This window comes from Poecilia formosa, unplaced genomic scaffold (genome assembly GCF_000485575.1).
Source record: "Poecilia formosa unplaced genomic scaffold, Poecilia_formosa-5.1.2 Scaffold111, whole genome shotgun sequence".
In the NCBI taxonomy this organism is placed as follows: domain Eukaryota; kingdom Metazoa; phylum Chordata; class Actinopteri; order Cyprinodontiformes; family Poeciliidae; genus Poecilia; species Poecilia formosa.
In genome coordinates this window covers 1,296,338-1,314,864 of record NW_006800050.1, presented here as the reverse complement: position 1 = coordinate 1,314,864, position 18,527 = coordinate 1,296,338, and the positions used below count along the sequence as shown (strand labels likewise).

The 18,527-nt window shown below is 42.2% G+C and overlaps 1 protein-coding gene across 9 annotated transcripts in view; it reads right to left on the bottom strand.

The window, feature by feature from the left end:
• ppargc1a (peroxisome proliferator-activated receptor gamma, coactivator 1 alpha) overlaps nt 1-18,527 on the bottom strand; it is a 313,605-nt gene that overhangs the window by 9,473 nt on the left and 285,605 nt on the right. For 3 of the 9 annotated variants that reach the window (XM_016675240.1, XM_016675241.1, XM_007559952.2), the window contains exons 3-9: nt 16,084-16,278; nt 14,608-14,733; nt 11,839-12,440; nt 9,872-9,945; nt 4,846-6,067; nt 1,508-1,600; nt 65-185 (exon numbers count right to left, since the gene is read on the bottom strand). In XM_016675240.1, the coding sequence (XP_016530726.1) occupies nt 65-185; nt 1,508-1,600; nt 4,846-6,067; nt 9,872-9,945; nt 11,839-12,440; nt 14,608-14,733; nt 16,084-16,278 (2,433 nt within the window). The other 6 variants (XM_007559954.2, XM_007559953.2, XM_016675242.1 and 3 more) reach the window with 4 other exon arrangements.

Sequence of the window (18,527 nt, the reverse complement as noted above, 5' to 3'; positions counted from 1 at the left end):
AACAAAAAAACAAAAAACAAAAAACAAACAGGATATGTGACTTTAGACGTGTCAGTTGACTCACTATGGCTTTTTGCCTTTGCTTCTCCCTCTGCTCGGCCCTTTCGAACTCCCGCTTCTCATAATCCAGTCGGTACTCCTCCCTCTTAAGCCTCTCGTGCTGGTACTCCTCGTAGCTGTCGTACCTGTGCGGGAGGAAAGAAGCAGAGGAAGGTGTGAGATCCATCTCGGTCCCCCCGCCCCACCGCCGTCCCCCTCCGCGCGCACGAGGAACAATTTGCCGGTGTCTGCTGCCGAGGACACGTCTGCCGACGCCGGAGAAGTTTTGTCGCAAAGTGAAGGAGATGGACGTATTATTAAGACGTCTTTTCACCATCGCTGAGAAGCCTAAGCCTCCGCAGGATGGGCCCGCGGGAGCGCCGGGCAAGCGGCACAGTCGGGGACCCTGGCAGCTGCAGCTGTCAGCACAACTTCACATGTCATTACTTTCTGCTTAGTTAGGGCTTCATCAAGAGGGAAAGCGCCGCTTTCTCCCAACCGCCCCAGACTAGTACAAGACGTGTCCACTAAGTTTTCCACTGATGAGCAGCTCTCGGACTTGTCGGGTGTCATTAGGGACGCGGATGCCAAATCGGTTCAGAGCGCTGAGACGGGGTCAGTCTTTGCCAGCGCTTCTCTGCATATGAAGTCCCAACGCCTCTGCAGCGCTTCTCAGAAGACTCCAAATGCACTTAGTTGGAGACGCGGCAGCAAAAAAAAGCTGCGAGGATCTTCTAATGAGCGTCGCATGCATGTGCACAAGTATGATTTGGAAATCTTAAGGAATACAAAGAACATTTGTATTCAATCCTCACGAGTCAATAGATTGTAAGACAATTTTTCACTGCAGTTAGAGCTTTGGGGCTTTTTCTCTACCAGCTTTGCGCTTCTTGAGACTTTTTATTTTTTATTTTTATTTTTTATTTCCAAAAAGCATAAGCTCATTCAGATTGGCTGGAGAAGAATCTGTGAACATAAATTTTCAAGTTTAACACAATTCCTAATCAGATGCAGATCTGGACTTTGGCTGGGCAATTATAACACTTAAATAACCATTTTATTGTTGTTTTGGTTGTATATTTAAGGTCGTTGTCCTGCTGGAAGTTGAACCTTCCCTTAGCAGAATCTAATGACTTTTCATCCAGGATTGCTGTACATGTAGCTCCATGCTTCTTCCCATCAACTTTGGTCAACTTCCTTCTCCCAGATAAAGAAAAGGATCCCCATAGTATGATACATCCATCACTATGTTTTGTAGCAGAGATTGTGTTGTGCATGCATTTGAAGTGGAACAGAAGAGATAGGTGTTGCTGGCTGAATTTTGCCAATAATGTCATAAATCCTAGGGATTTTCTCTGGAAATTTGCACGCATTAAACATTTTTTCTTCACCCGAATCACACAACTAAGCTTAAGTTAACAATGCATATTAAACAAGAGGACTGAATAATTCATACTGAATGAATTACCTTGGCCTGCGGCTGAGCGGAGATCGAGACTGAGGGTGAGGGCTCTTATGGAGTCTCGAGCGGACGGCGTTCAGATCAGAGCCGTGATGAGACCTGAAGGTAAAAAAGCCGGAGGAAAAAAAAAGCGGTAAGGACGACATTTCTTTCCACTAAACCACATCGCTTTCAAACAAAAATAAAAGCTGCTCACTTCTTTAAAGCTTTGACACCTGGGTTGATTTAATCACGCCAAACTCGGAATCTTACTTTTGCGTTCAACTCCTTTTAAAACACCACCTAGTCTTCATGTAACTCAGTAAATGTTCATCATTTATCGCTGATTTCTTCTCTTCTTTTTTTTTTTTTCTCCACAGCTGAGTTGGCTTAGATGTGTGCCTGTATCTATGTTGTATGAAGATGTGGTCAATAGTTTAGACCCCGGTGGCCTGACTGTGGAGCTTGTACGCCTTTCTCTCCTTCAGCTTCTGGTGCTCAATTATTGAAGTGTTCCTGAAGGAGGAACACGTAAATAATAGAAAGGGAGACGTTTGGGAAGCAAAGGTGTGCTTCTTCAGACAGAAGGTACGTTGAAACAGGCCACAGCACCCTCTTCTTTTGCCGACTTTCCTGTTTTCAAGGTGCTTTCAGATAAATTCTCATCTTTTATTGCAGTAGTACTATCTTATCTTTAATTTGAGTACTTTCATTTAGTGGGTGGGCCGGGAGGATAAACATATTGCGAAATAGCACAACTAGTGGCACCATTTCTATTTACTATCAAACAAGCATTTTTACTTTTTTTTTTAATGAAAGTCAAAAGTAAAAGTTCACTGAATAATTAAAAGTTATTTAATGCTTTCCCAATGCTTGTAAAACCTTACTAAATCCATTTCCCCCCCCAGTTTTAATATTTTTTTATATTTTGTTGCCCCGAGTAGTTTTGTCCGTTAAGATTTTTTTCTGAATTCAAAGTTCTCTAATTAGACAAAGCATCTTTTATATTCCTAAATATTTTTTCAAATATAGGATGCATTGGGATTCATTTTAAAAACATTGCTACATATTTCATCCATAACAGAATGCTGTATTGTTAACAATGTTAAGGACAGATCTTACTATTTTAAACCTCCACTGTTTTCTGCGTTACATCAGGTGTTGGGTTACACAGCAGAATGAACACATGGCATTCAAGTAAGATGTGTATTGATCTTCTAAGGTCAGTAAGTTGCATCAAGAAAAATAAGCTACCCATATAAAATTGCCCATATTTACAATAATAATAATTAATAGGCTTAAAGTATAAAGTATCAGGAGCTGAGACAGACAAGCTGTGTGCTGACTGGATCTCACTGTTGTAAGAACTGCACCAAAAAAAAAAAAAAAAAAAAAAAAAGAGATTATCATGGCCGTGTAGCTTGGATTGTCAATAAATCTAGAGGACAAGTTATAACAATGAACACTAATCCAAGAGTACTGTTTTCCTGCTGTCATCTGACTATTTTTTTTTCTAAACTCCAACCCCGTTTGTGTCAGATTTTGATTGAATACCTCGAGGCTATTACAGTATAATTTACAAGCAAGTTGGTTTAGGATGAAGAGCAAGGGTCTGAACAAGATAAAGTGATTCTATTGGCTCTGCGGAGTAAACTGACCTTTCAGTAATCATGCAAACAAAGTGAGTCACTGCAGCAGAGTCCACCACTGTGAGCCACTCAATGAAGCACTGCTGACAAACTCAATTTATTCATATCATTCTCAGTCGCAAGTTTCTGCCTTTGTTTTGCTACCAAAAAAAAAAAAAGAAAACCCTCCCTCGGCACTGATCAAAGAGAAACATGGGTAACGTAGTTCTCACAGAGGGTTATGATGATAGGGATCTCTTTTGAGAGAGGGTGTTGAGACCATATTCCCCCAGTCTGGATTTGGCTTTTATCTCCGGGGATGTAAAAGAGGAAGGTTTTTGCCACGCGATAAAAAACAACAGCTGCCTCTTAAAACTATTGTTTTAAGATCTGGCATCAGATGGAAAGAAAAAAAAAACAACATATACAGATAAATAAATAAATTCATGAAAAATGGGAGCAGGGGGAGTTGGTGTGTAAAGAGGGAGTGTGCGAGACAGAATAAAATAAAACTCCCTTGCATAAAAATGAAAACTCATTCTCTGGATAAGTCCAGAGAACCTTTCATGTTGTCATTTCACTCATTTTCGTTCTTCTCACGTTTGTGACTCTGTTTAGTGAGATTTTTTTTTAAACTGATATTTTAAAATCAGATCTAAGAGGAGACTGCTAGTTAGTTGGTTTTTCAGTAGCTTTCTGGACACTGAGGTGCTATGTCATGAGAGTACAAACTGACAGTAAAATCTCAGTTTTCTATCTTGGCTGAGGAGCTGAAGAATTTGTTAAAAAAAAAAAAAATAGCTTAAACCAACACCAAGCTTGCGTCATCAGTAGCCTCACACCAGAAAATGTCCCAGACAAGAGTAAGAGATTTTATAGTGAAGTTATGACCAATCTGATCCAATATTGGTATTAGAATTGGATGGGACGTTATTTTCATCAGCCTCCAGTCACAGAACCGCACTCCATGGTACTTTGTAGGAGCATGCTATATTGTAGTTAATTTTACTCTGCAATATGAATGAGCCAGACACTCACCACTATCAGAGTGTGAATGGGTGAATGACTGACCATAGTGTAAAGTGGTTTGGAGTCCTTTGGACTACAAAAAGCACAAGACCACTACAGTCCATTTATACGGAAATGAAAAACGAAAACTGAATCTACTTAAGTCCCTATGAAACAAAAAGCCAGTGTTACAAAAAGACTTTCTTTGACCAGCCCTGCCTCGAAGTCCTTCAGACAGAGCTCTTTACAACCCTGGATGAAGGGCTTTATTGTTTTGCCAAAGCATAGTATTAAAGAGTAACATAACAGATAATTGCGCCTCTACCAGGACCCAAAACCATGGGGAAGAAGAAACATGTGCTCAAATTTAAGACTTACGTAAAGATAATTTTGACAAAGTTTGGAAATATGGGTGTATTCAAAGGTTTTTAAAATTTGTATTAAAAATATTAAAACAATGTAACACCTTGGGTTTGCTTAAATGTGCCACACCATTACTAAAAACGACATGCCATTTACCAGTAAAATCATTTTGCATTGAACAATGTCAGAGTCAACAAATATTTAGATTCCGATATCAGATTAACAATCAAAATATCCTAGATGTTGGCAATTATGCTTTGCACATTTGAATTTTTACTCCAACCCAGTTGGTTGACCTGCGGAGCTATTCAATGGTCAGAATCTTGGATGCAGACAATGTTTAAAATGATTGGAAAAGCAACTTACCAAGAGGAGGGACGTCTGTCTGGTGAGCTGGACAGAGAGCGCCTGCGGTATCGTGATGAGGAGCTGCGGGAGCCGGAGTGGGACCGTGAACGGGAACGGGACCCGCTGCTGGTCCAGCAGAACGGTCGACTAGGTGACAGGAGAAGGGAGGACGGTGGGGAGACGGAGCCTCGTGAAGGGGAGCAAGTGGATGGTGGGGAACAGGAGGGAGAACGGGGAGAGCAGTCAAAGAGTAGGTCCAGAGGGGTGCCCTCCCATGGAAAGATGAAGCGACTCTCACGGCCATCATCCAGCTCCAGCTCGTCTTGAAAGGACAGAAACCCTGGGTGCAGGTAGCTGGATCCGGACAGTCTCTGGGAGTAAAAGTCAATCTCTCCCCCCTCAGGGGACTGGGGGGTTGTAGGCTTGTTTGGTTTACTGCTATTGTCTCTCTCCTGCTCACCCTGAGTATAGAGGGCTTGTAGGGGAGGGCCAAAGTGCTTGTTGAGTTCTGCTCTGATTTCCTGGTCGCACAGGGGCTTCCGGCTGGTGGCAGAAAGTTGCAGTTGGTCCCTAACAGCAGTGCCCCCCTGTGTGGGTATCTGAGTGGTTTGTGGAAGGGTACGCTCCCCTAAGCCCCTGACACGGCAAGCATCTCCATCCACGGGGACAAATTTCTGCTCTTTAGTCAAATGACTAAGTGAGGATGATGATGTAGAACAAGAAGATGACAGAAACGATGTTGACATGACTGAGTCCATACATTCGACGACTTGCCTGTTCTCCACCTTGCCAGTGGAGGTGGCACCCGGGGTGAATGTCATTTCCAAAGATGTAGCCATGGAAACAGCGGATATGCCCCCATCCATCTTACAAGCAGCCAGTGCCTGGCAATAGTCATGGTCGCTGTGGCCATCCTGCCCAGCGGCCCGCTTGTTGTTGCCAGTGCCGCAGTGCCCCTCAAGGCCGCCCCCCAGTGCACGTTGAGCGATGGCGTAAGGGAGGGCGGTGGATGCTTTGCTTAGCTGCGCATAGAGCTCAGTCTGTTCGGGACCCTTCCTGGCAGGGCCCCCGGCTGAGGCACCTGGGGCCGGGGCCAAAGCGCCGGCGCCCAACTCACTCAGCCTGGCTCTTTTGCACGTCAAGGCCGAGGAGCAACACGAGGACAACTTGGTTTTCAGAGATGCTTTGAAAGGATTCTCTTGACTGGCTTTGTGTGGGGGCGTGGTAGGTGGTGTCAGACCTGAGGGGGCAAGGAAGACAGACAGAGTGGTTGGGTGGGTGTAATGAAATGCAAATCATATTGTAATCCTCACCAGGCACCAGAAGTCCCCCCACTCCCTCCCTTCATGTCTCACTCATCTATAAACTCCCAGGTCAGTTTATAGACAGTGGACACAGATACATGTCTGATTAAAATATTCACTTTCACTTGGTCTAATCCTATTTTATTGCAATCTTGACAGATTAATGTAATGATCTGTGTAACTTAATATGGATGTCTTGCCATTCTCCTTGTCTCCGACCTTGAAAAGATCCATTTTCATGTAAAAAAAAACAATCTTGCCCAGAAGAAATTTAATGCATCTAATGGAAAATATATATATAAAAAAAACCCATACAAGAAGTCACGGACGTCAAAAAGACCCCTCACTAAAATGACGTTACACATGTTTCGAGTTTACCCTTCAGTACAGTTTGGAGGACAATGAACATCTCTTTCTTTTATGCACATTTTGGCATTCTTCGAGATGTCCAAATGGCAAGATGCTACGTCGCTGAGGCAATAGAGGAAGTGATGGTTGGGTTGACATTCTTTTCTGCCGCTCGTACCCAACATTCCCCCACCGCTCCCCTTTTCCTCCTACAGATTTACAACCAGACAGATGGCAGTTATATGAGAAGTCCTGAGATGAGCCCACTTTATAGCTTTGTTACTGCGCTCGCACAAACAGACACTGCCATTACTTTCATTCCCCTCATTCCCGCCTCCTTTCTCAGTCTCCTTCTTTCTCCAGCTCAGTCTTTTCCGTCTTCCTTGTGTCTGCCATCTTCCGCTAGATCAATCTCCATTTCCCTCCCTCCTCTGTCATTCTTCATCTTCCCCTGTTTCTGTCTCACACAGAACAAATGTGCCCACACACACAGGCGCACTTGTCACTAACAGTCTCTCACTGGAGTCAAACTCGGGCACTTTGAAACACCTACACTCTTTCCACCCCTCCTTGTTTGCCATTCCTATAGAGCACGTCATTCTTCCCCTACCAGTGGATTCCTATCAAATGACAGCTATTAGTATCAAATCCAGTGTTAGAATATGCACCAGTCAGATGTCTTGTTGAAGAGAAGATAGGAGCTGGAGACAAAAGTGAGAGTGTTTTTAAAGTAGCATGCTGCGGTTGGGAGCTAGGCGACTATCAACGTCCTAAATCTCTATATATGATTTCGGACTGAAAGCACTCGTGCTCTCCACAGGCCCTTTTTCCATCCGTTTTTCCCATGGTGATTCGTCATGCATGAAATCACCATTCTTCACTGCAAAAAAAAAAGAGCTCAAACTCAGTCAGATTGGAATGACAGCATCTGCAAACTAATACTCTCCAACAAACCATTGAGCACTTTAGAGAACGGTTGTTGTTAAAGTCACTTCTGTCACTTAAAATTCCAATAGATACAGTAAAGTTTGTGATTGTAACTCCACAAATTACGAAGCGATTTTGTGATTCTAAATACCTTTTGGAAGTACAGGGAGAACAGAAAGTAGGTGTTGGAGAACGACCGAAAAACTTCTGCTTCACCAATGAAGCACCATCTGTCCAAACCAATTTCTGCATGGGATCATAAACTAGGAGCCATTAGCAACAGGGTGCCAGAAATAAATCAGAGTTAGACAAATATGTGCCTCTCAGTCAAACCTGCTAATGATGGATGATCCGTGGGACACAAACACCAATCATGCAGAGACTGGTGAAAAAATTATGGAATAAGTGAGCAAGACTGGCAAGAGAGCCGTAAATTGCAAGGAGACCACAAAGACCACATTAACGCCAGGCTTAAAGAGTTGATCCCGAAGTAAGCTATGCAAATAGGGACACAGATAACAGCTACATGTCTTGTGATAGAGTAAATAAAGACAACACAGCAGTACAAAGTACAACTTCTAGTTGGATGAGATTAGACCTGAAAACTAGGGCCCTAGGGGGTCTTCATTGCCTCTTTCTGGTCTACGGAGAAGCTCTCCGAGAAGGGTCAAACAACCGTGCCGACTGCAAATGTTTTTATTTGATCTGAAATGTGAAAAATAAGTATTTTATTCTTTACAACAGCAACTTCAACTTTTTTTTTTTTTTCAGTAGTTCTCCAAATATTGCATCGGTGTCCGTCTGTTCTGCTGCGAAAGTGGAAGCATGTACCCATCTAAACTCCATCTGATTATCTGTAACAACACCATTATCTCTATTGCGGTGGAATGCTACTCTAAATCTGCAAGGCACATGTAGGAGCTTACACTCGTGCTTCACTGGGATCTACATCCATCTGTCTCATATACCAGCTAATCTCTAACTACGAAATGGGCCTCGGTAACCCTGAGCTTTCCGCACTAATGACTTTTCCTGCTAATATTCAATCTCCAAATTTGCACGGGACTTAGAAAGAGAGTCAGGTGAAGGGCTTTTGTTTTAATAACGGCTGTAAAAAATGGACGCGTGGAACGCAATGACCGTGCATTTTTGGCTGCGGGTCAACAAATTTGGCCACGTGCAATAAAATGAGAGGAAATATTAACTGAGCTTGATTGCTGCCAGAGCTTAAGGACTCCTGCCCTTATGCTCCCTCCAGGCCTCCATGGAAATCACATTTGACCCTGAGAGCTTATCTACACAAAGGGTTAAACAACATTTGAAACCAGAACCAGAAAAACACACCTCTCGGGGGGGGGTGGAGCGGTTAAATTACTGTCCCCTGCAAGTAGAAGGTCCAATGGACACACGAGGCTAACGAAAGGATCACTTCCTCTGCTTGTAAATTAATATCTAAGGGACCAGTGTTAGAGGCTAAAGGGCAATCCATTTTAGTTTTACTGACCTTAGATAATTAATCTCAAATAACTGTGTGGTTGTTACTAAAATAATTCTAATAACGTGATAAAGAAATGAATGACTCCCAGTTTGGCAGCATTGCTTTGATTTTATTGCAACTGAACGATGCCAAACAACGCTTCCGGCAATGAGACATAAGTGTCCCCAAAAATATAACATAACAGAACCACAGACTTTAGAAACGACTCGCAAAAGAGTCTGCTTATTGAAAAAGACTGTGCTTATGCTGCTTAATACATGCGTTTCAATTTCCAGCTTTATACTGTTAAGGTAAAAGTATTTACACCCCCATGAACTTTTTAATGTGTTATCATGTTCCAACAATACACCCCAGTGTATTTACTGGGATTTAATGTAACAGAAAAACATGTCATGTTGTGGGGAAAGGACACCAATAACTTTTTTTATAATCAAAAAGTTATTGGCCTTCTAATGCCAGAAAGACTACACTTTTAAAAAAACAACCATTTAAAAACAATGTGTCATTTTCTTTCCACTCCACAATTATGCACTACTTGGCATTGGATTTGGATTTCCAAATTGAATCATTAAAATCATTTAAATATGTTGAAGTTCATGAACATTATGTCCCATCATGTAAAGTTTATGGGGTTGAAATACTTTTGCAAGGCACTTACTACTGTTCAAGATAATATTAGGATCAGATAATGAAAAAGCTTATAACACCTTCAGATAAAAAAAGAGGGTCAGGGAGGTTTTTGCTAATAAATCATGCAGAGATTTGAAAGACAATCAATACTTGTGCCTATAAAAAGACTTTCTTTGTCTTTCACCTTGAACTTTAATCTGTGTCGGAGCTATCAAAGACAACAGGAAAAGCTACTATTAACCCCTCCCTATCTGCAAGACGCTTGCCAAGAATTAGAACAATTGGTGGTTTATCCAATAGTCAAATATATTTTAGATAAGCAGAAAAACATGCTCACCTGGGGTTCCAGCAATCTCCACACTTAATGTGCGTTCAATGGTTTTGTTCTCAAAGGGTGATCCTTTGTGGTCACTGAAAGACAAAACAGACCCAATAATTTAAAACCACAGATGCAAAGACTGACGTTTTCTGTGATCTAAAAAAATGGAAATGAGTCACAAAAAAATGCCTCAGCTTGAATTCTAGTTTATATCATTTCTTTTGGCTTTGTCTTTGTGTTCTAATTCGTTGCTGCTTTTTAGCCTAGAATAATTGGAAAAACTTCACACACTTACTTTGGAGACTCTGGGGTCAAAGGAAGTGGCAAGGTGGTTGGTTTGGCTGCAGAACACAAAGGAGCATGGGTAATTATTGATCTAGGTATGACAATCACGGCAGAAGAGACAAGGTCCATATTCTGCAACATTTAATCTCAAATTGGTGCAACAAATACAATTATTACTACAAAAAACACCCATCTCTGCTTCAATTGATGTTGTGCTTTTTAAATTGACCCCATTTTAACAATTTACTCTCTTTGAATGTATATCTACATATATGTATATATATGTACTATTTACTCTGTGAGGCAGGATGGAGTGATGGCATCTACACACAAACAGACTGCGTTTGACAACAAACAGATCATAATGGAGTAAAAAACATACAGAGACAATGCTATAAACAAAACACGTGACAGTGGGTGAGCCCCTCCCTGGACAAGAAAAATAAAGTCATGATTGCATGCACCAACAGCAGAGGAGGGGGGGGGAAGAAAGAAAGAAAGGAGAGTCAAGGAAGCTTGTGCAGTTGCCCGAGGCTTTGGCCGACTTGTGCTCCAGCTAAGAGAATGTGGCTTTGGTGGCACGATGCTAAACAGCAGCGTCCGGGTATTTGAGTCTAAATGTGCATGTTCAGCACGCTCAGCTCAATCAGCCAAAGGTAGTTCAAGAACTGACTTTTTAAAAACAGGATGTACAGCAGCAAGACAAGGCTCACCCCTTCTCCCATTTTTATTTTTTTTTTCTCCCTGAGATGCCTCTGGGACTAGCAAAAAGCATTGGCGAGCAGGCTGTTTCACTGTCATTGGTGTGTGTGTGTCCACTGTTAGATTTAAATTAGACTACAGGTTAGTTATGGAATCAAACTCGGAAGTGGTTAGAGCAGCAGAAGGAGAAGAAAGAGCAAGAGATCATAAGGCCAGAGGTGGGGGAGGGAGGGGGGATGCAGTCATGATTACCTAACAACAGGTGGCCCTGGTCATCGGTGTGCTCGCTGAGTGCCTGCTTGTGTGGGGGCTCTTGCCCTTGTATGATGCAGGGAGGGGAGGGCTCTGCAATGCTAGTATCTGGGAGGAGAGGGCTTGGTGGGCCCTGTGAGAGCACCACGGCAGGGCGGCCTATGACATGGTTATCATCATCATCAACAACAACACCATCACCGTCATCATCATGGTCAACATCCTCCCCAAAGCCTCTCTGATCTGGCCACCCCAGCTCTTGTCCAAAGCCCAGATCTAGATCTGGATTTGGCTGATTAACCCAGCTCTGTAGGTCTAAGGTAATAGGTGATAATGGGGGTCTGGAATTAGATTCTTCAGCTTGGTTTATATAAGCAGAGATATCTTTATCCTCCTTCTCTTGTGCTTTGAACAAAGTCTTTGCTGGGTCCTTAGACCTCTTACTGGCCGATTTGCTCCTAGAACTACCTGAAGGGGTAATTGAGAGTTGGTGCAGTCGGGCCAGAAATTGAGTGGGCCTCTGTTTGGAGGTGAGTAGCTGGCTAAGTAAAGGGTGTCCCGGCTTAGCATCTCTTTTCTTAATCGTCATCGTGATGTGCCTTTGCGGCGCACTGCTGGCACTGCCGCTGCTGCTACGGCCTTGTCTGCCAAAGCCTTGCCTAGACTGAGTGGCGCCTGCAGCCTCTCGGCAATGCTCACAGCTGTGACTCACCTCTCGGGGAGGGAGGGAATAAGAATGCATATACCTAATGAACCTAGCGGCGGCCAGGCGGCCAACATCGCCTGGCGGCCTTCCTTCTTCATTGGGCGGCCCGTGCTCCTGTTTGGGGCGAGCATGGCCGCAGGTGTAGGTTCTGCGACCAACAGGGACAGAGGCACCCTCCGAATCCTCAACCCCGTCATCGTGAGAGCAACGCTGCCACTTCCCAGCCCCATGACCAGCCACAATACACTCGCCTGCAGCCCGGCTCTCACCTCGCTGGTGATGCTGCTGCGGCGACTGCTGCTGCTGCTGCTGCTGTTGCTGTTGCTGCTGTTGTGATGGCACAGCCGACTTCTTCTTGGAGGTTGTGGACGAAGAGGAGGAAGAAGTGGAAGACAGGGAGGAGAACGAGGAGGTGGATGACGAGGATGGCGATGAGGACGAGGATGAGGCACTGAGACCCAGGCTACTCTTGTCCCTGCTACTGGGACCCCCCCAGGCGCTCTTGGCATCGCTGGCTTTGGTGTGTAGCAGGATGTCATCAGTGGCTGTTAGGTATTTGAGCAGCTCAGTGCAAGGTCGCCTCACCGGGCGGTTCTGTTGGCCAGAGCCCCCTCTTGCTTTGCCGTTCCAGGGGCTCTCCGTCTGAGCAAAACGGGAACAAAGTAACACAGTCACTACGTTTGCCTATCTTTGTTACAGACCGCTGACCCACATTTTATAATACCTTGCGAAAGAATTTACATTTGTTTAACTTTTCCCCCATTTTATCATGTCACAAACACAAACTGCAATGTACTTTTACTGAGATAATGACAGACCAGCACAAAAACCCTCATAATTGTGAAATGGAAGGGACCCAGAGTAAATGCTTTCTAGAACCAACTTCTCCTGCAATTACAAATACAGTCTTGGTAGACAGATCACTCTGTCACATTTTTTATTGCAAAACAGCTCAAGCTCACTGTAACTGGATGGAAAGCATCTGTAAACATCCCTGTTCAACTCTTGCCACATATCCTGAACTGGACTTAGATCTCGATAAATTAATATGCTTTGATCAAATGAATATGCTTTAAACCAAATCCCAAGAAAATAAAAATAAAACTTATAGCAAAATCTATACTTATTTCATGTGACTGAGGTCAAACTGTTGTGTTCACAGCCAAACAGACTTTAAAAAGAAACTGGAAGAAGAGTTAAAAGGAAATAAACAATATAAAATATGTCTCCCTTCATGAACACACCTTAATCAGATGAATGGCTTATTGCTAGGCCTTCGCAGAGCTGATTGGCATGGCGATGAGGGATTTAAGTCATTTGTTTCAGCTGTGATGGAGCAGGGATAGTTGCAGGATGTCCGTGCTCAAGGACTGGACTTAGGCACCCTGATCTATATCACCGCATTGTGGTTCTGGATGCATGTTTGGGGTTGCTGTCCTAACCTCTACGAGGTTCTCTATGATTTCCTATATTTCGCCTCATCCATTTTCCTATCAGCTCTGACTGGCTGGCTCTACCTGAAGAAAGAAAAACATTTCCACAGCGTATAATTGCTGCTTCTGCTATGGTGTGTTGAGGGTGAAGCTACATGTTAGTTTTACATCACTGCTGGTATTTTACAAATAAGTTCAGTTTTTCAGTTTGCTGTGTCCTCTACATAGCTTGTGGAAACTTGCAAATTGATCTTCTTATAAGTTTCTTTAAAAGGGGCTTTCTTCTTAGTTTGTATATGTCTTCCACATAAAATCCCCGTAAAAAAAATGAAAAAGAACCCTTTAAGTTCAAGGGTGTGAAAGGTCAAAATGTAAAAAGTTCAAGTTGTGCAACTATTTCTCCAAGGTACGGTACATTTAGCTAGTTAGTTATTTGGCAAAAGTATAAGAGCAAAAAAAAGAGAGATGGGGCAAGACAGCAAGACTGACAAGTGAGTAACAACCACAGTGCAGCGTCGGCCCAGAAGTCTCAAAGGTGATGGTGGGAGGGCTTTCTGCCCATCATCCTAATTGGTAGGCCCCCCTAAGCATCACCACGCCACTCGGTACGCGCACCATGTCCTCCGGGAGTCCTCATCCACTCTGCTCCAGAAAGAGATGACTCAAAGGCAAGGTATGAAAATAGACTCAAATAAAGAAGATTGACTCACTCCACATGGAAATATAGCCCACAGATCGCACACTAATCAGTCTGCTCTTTATTTACCACGCGCTACGATCTGATGCACATGTTTGTTTTACTAGTTTGGACATTTTAGATATTGAACATTTTTCATTTTAAACATGTAGCACAGTGAGAGTTGTTTTATCCTCATCCACAGCCGTATAATGACTCGGGTAACTGATAATAACCAAATTATCATGGACAAAACCAAAAAGTTTTAGGATCATATAATGAGTTAGACTTTTTTTTTCTTTTATCCTGTCATCTGAAGACATCAATCTCACAAGAGTGCCAGTTTTTCGTTTTTCTTTCTTTCTTTATGTATTTTTTTTAGCAGGCACTATACCAAGGCATGTAAGTGTTGGAGCTAATGAGTCAACAGTGCTGATGCCTCATATGGAAAGCCCAACAGCAATCCGCCTGTTTTCATTGCCAGCCCGGCCTCCTGGGACAGCAGGCTCCTAAACCAGTCGCCTAACATCTTCTAAAGCGACCACCGAAACAGAAAATATGTGAAAGGGACAGACAGGGACCGGAATCAGAAAAAAAAAATGTTGCGCACAAGTCTGAAACAGAAAAAAACAGCAGAAAGCCAATATGTGGATTTTATGTTTGAGTGTGAGTGTGTGTGAGAGTGTGTGAGTGTCCCCACCTTGACGACGGCAGGTGGTGGTCTGATCCGGTGGTTGCTGCTGGCTGCATGGTTCTGTGCCTTGCCACCTGTGTATTGATTATAGCTGAGCTGGGAGTTTGCGGGCGCCAGAAGGAGCTTCTTCAGCTGCAAATGGACCCAAACGGAACCAGAATGGAGGGAGAAGAAGGAGAAAGAAAGAGAGAGACACAGGCAGACATGGCGGGTTATGCAAAACGACCATTTTCCTTTCAATTACACAGCCTGGGTCCAGTAAATGTGCAATCAGTGGATTGATGTTACATTGAACAAATAAAAAGATAATGTTTATGGCACATTTAAAAGCCCAGATAGTTGTAAGGAGTTTATAGTATGTGACATAACAACAACAGAGTACTTTTCCTTTCTTGTGCAGGTGTTTTGGTGTCCGCATAACCAGGCTGCTCTAATGTGATTGAATAAACACACCCAGGCATTTACCTAAAGGTCATTTGGAAAGGGACCAGCATGGAATAAAATTAACCATAACACAAAATAACATAACATTTTCGGTCGAAAGCATAAAAAGCTGGTCACGAGTGCAAATTACAGGCCAGATAAACATTCTTTGTGTCCAAAAGTTTGGATTATTTTTTTCAAATAGATGCATGTTTGAGGATCAGCTAGAAAAAAAAAATAAAAAATACGATACGGGATTGATTTCTGCTTTCACTTATTGCCAATATTTAACCACTCCACTTCTGGTCCTTTATCTGTGTGTCAGTCACTGGAGTTCCATGTCAAGGGGTTCACACATTGAATAGCCACAACAATAGCATTAGTATGTAATTTGCACTGAGCAGGAAACACTCTCAGACAATTTTTTTTTCTCCTCACCGAACACATGAACATTCAACAAAGTGTATCTTTAACACTGATTCTAGCAGACAAATGACCACTTTTGGAGTTTAAACTTGTTAAAAGGTCCTACCTGTACTAGCAAAATGGAAATAATCTCTATTGGTTTCCATGTATTTTCCAAGTTAGTAGGCCACACTTTTCTGGACTAATGTGTTGAATATTCACACTTTGGTTTATAAGGTATTTGTTCATGGATAAATACAAAGGTGATTGTGAACTCTTGCTACACAGTGGAACCTGCAGGCTGCGAGGAAGGATGGATGGAAAGTCAAATGGATGGATGGATGGATGGATGGATGGACTGATGGGTGAACAAAAAAGGGATGAATGAATGGATACAACACATATGGATGGATGGACAAGCAGATGGATGGACAAGCAGATGGATGGATCAGTGGAAGAAGAAATAAAGTCTAGAACTACAACCAATTGTCTTTACTCTATTCCAACATATAGCTTGACATGGAAACCTATTTTTTTATCTCCAGCATTATTAGGCTGTTTTAAAGCTACGTAAGAACTCTGGTACTCAGAATTAAAATAATTGGAAAAAAAAAACTGCACTTCAGAATGAAATCAAGTTCAAGATTGTTTTACCAAAGAAGGCTCCTCAGGCTCTGGGGTGTGAGGTGAGGCGTCTGGGGAGGAGGGACAGCTCCGGTCACTGGCATTGGTCACGTCCCCATCTGCCAGGGCCTCAAACGAAGGCAATCCGTCCTCATCCACCGGGATGCTGTCCAGGGTCTCTGTAAGCACTGCCAGTAAGTTGGCCTCATTTTCTTCATCTATCTTCTTAGAAAGGGGGAAAAGGAAGAAGGCAGGGACAAAACGCAGAAAGACAAGAAATATAGGGCATGTTAGTCAAGAGAAGTTGCATCTATTTTTTATTTTATTTTATTTTTCTTTAGAGTGGGGTAAGGGCATTGGTTGCATGCACTTAGGCTTTCACTGTTAATATCTTTTGCAACAGCTGCTTTATTCTGGCAGGATTCAGAGCAACAAAATCTCCCTGCGTGCATGTGATTCAAGTGTGTCCTCATATTTTAAGCAAGCAGCTTACTGGACCAAAATAATATGTCCAAGAGAGAAACCTTTACTGGGGAACGGCAGAAAGAAGATGGGGTTTTGGTTCTGGTCTAGAGAGCGTTAGTGGTGCAAAGGAACAAATGAGCAGAAGTGGTTCCCACTCTTTCTAGAAAATACAGAATTGGATTAGCACAAAGTTGCAAGCGACCTTCTAATGCTAAACAAACGGCATTAAGCTTAAACCCTTTGACAGTAGAATACTTAAGGAATTACCATTAATGTTTCTCAAATATAAAGCTTTTTTTTTTTTGTCACTCTTATCTGCTTTGATCAAGGGCGTATCCAGAATGATTTTAAAAGGTGTGGCCAGGTGGGGAACAGTGATAAGCATCAAAACTCAAAGCCAATAAAATTTAATCGTTTTTATATTTCCATGATGAATGTTAGAGTGGGGAATTATTCTTGATACGTACTGTGCTACAGAGAATGAAACAAATGACCAACACGAGTACGTAACTTACACTGAATTCATTTTTTATATATAATGCCAGTTCACAATATGCTATCTTAAAGAAGTGCAAAAGTCACTTCAGTCTAATCACAAATACACTCCTACTTGTTCTAGTAATCAAATATTGATTTAAGTTCAGTTCATTATTCAAATTATAAATGATTGGAATAATTCAAGGGAAATCTGTCTAAGGAAACCAGCAGATTACATGGAGTCATTAACCTGCAGCCCATATAAGTCAAAAGAGTAAATAAGTAAACAACAAATTCAATGAATAAATAAATGTTAACGGTAGAGATGCATAGAAAAAAAAAGTCACATAACTGAAAACTTAAAAATCCAGTCTATTCCTGATCAGTGAATGCACCATAACAAAGTGCCACTAGGTCGTGCGACCCCACAGAGAAGCTGGTCATTTTCAGAGTCAAAAGTTTAAAAATAAAGTGAAAAAAAAGCACAAAAGCTGTAAGAAACTATTAAAAATGTAGGTTATTGATTCTGGTTGATAGAATATAAAGCAAGACTTTGGTGACTGCTGGTTGTTTCGTTTTTTTTGTCGCGCTTCGGTCTATAAAAAGGAGCCTGCATTAGGCTATTCAGTTAAATTGACCGCGCCCCGACTTACATAACGTATAACTGTCGACCTCCATCTCTCATGGAACACAATGGATTTGGACAAGCTGGTCACTTTTTTTTTTTAAAAATCTCTCAGTTAAGTCAGGAGCCAAAGCTCTCAAACCTTCTCAGTTGCCACTGTTAGTACGTAGTAACCCAGTAGAGGTTTAGGTACCAACCATACTTTTAGCACGTTTTTGTTTACATCAAACAGAAAGTACTCAAAGGAGAAATTCAGTGGAGAATATTTCAGTAATCCCAGAGCAGTATTTACTGAACTAGTCCTCGTTATGAAAGGTCTGAAAACCACTGGAATACACAAAGGCTGATATTTGCAATAAGTTTAGCTCATCCTCCATTTGAGATGCTAAAGAAAGATTAAAATGTCAACTTCGAATCTTTTAAACCAGTCCGTTCTAAAGCAATTAGAGTTAAACACACTCATGTTGGAAAACTGCCTGTGGTTCTACTATAAACTATCATTTCTAGAATGACTATAAATACATGCTGTTATTTAGAGACCTTAAAGATAAACTGGAATCGGCTAAAGCGAATATTGACATATAACATTGGCGTCTAGCCAGCAATGGCCCACTGTGATGGGGTGGCTACTGCCTTCCTACCTAACACTCGCCCCTCTCTGGTGCAACAAACACATAACATCAATTTCATCATTACAGCATGATTATTAGTTAACAGCTTAGATTGTGATGAATGTGAAACTGACTCTTATCAAGTCGATGCTGCAGAATAAGAAATATAAGACAGAAAATGTGCAAAACATGCAGATTCCTATTAAAAGTGACAGGAGTGGAGCTTGTTTGAAAGTAGAGTGAGTGTGTTTGCGTGTGTGTGTGTGTGTGTGTGTGTGTGTGTGTGTGTGTGTGTG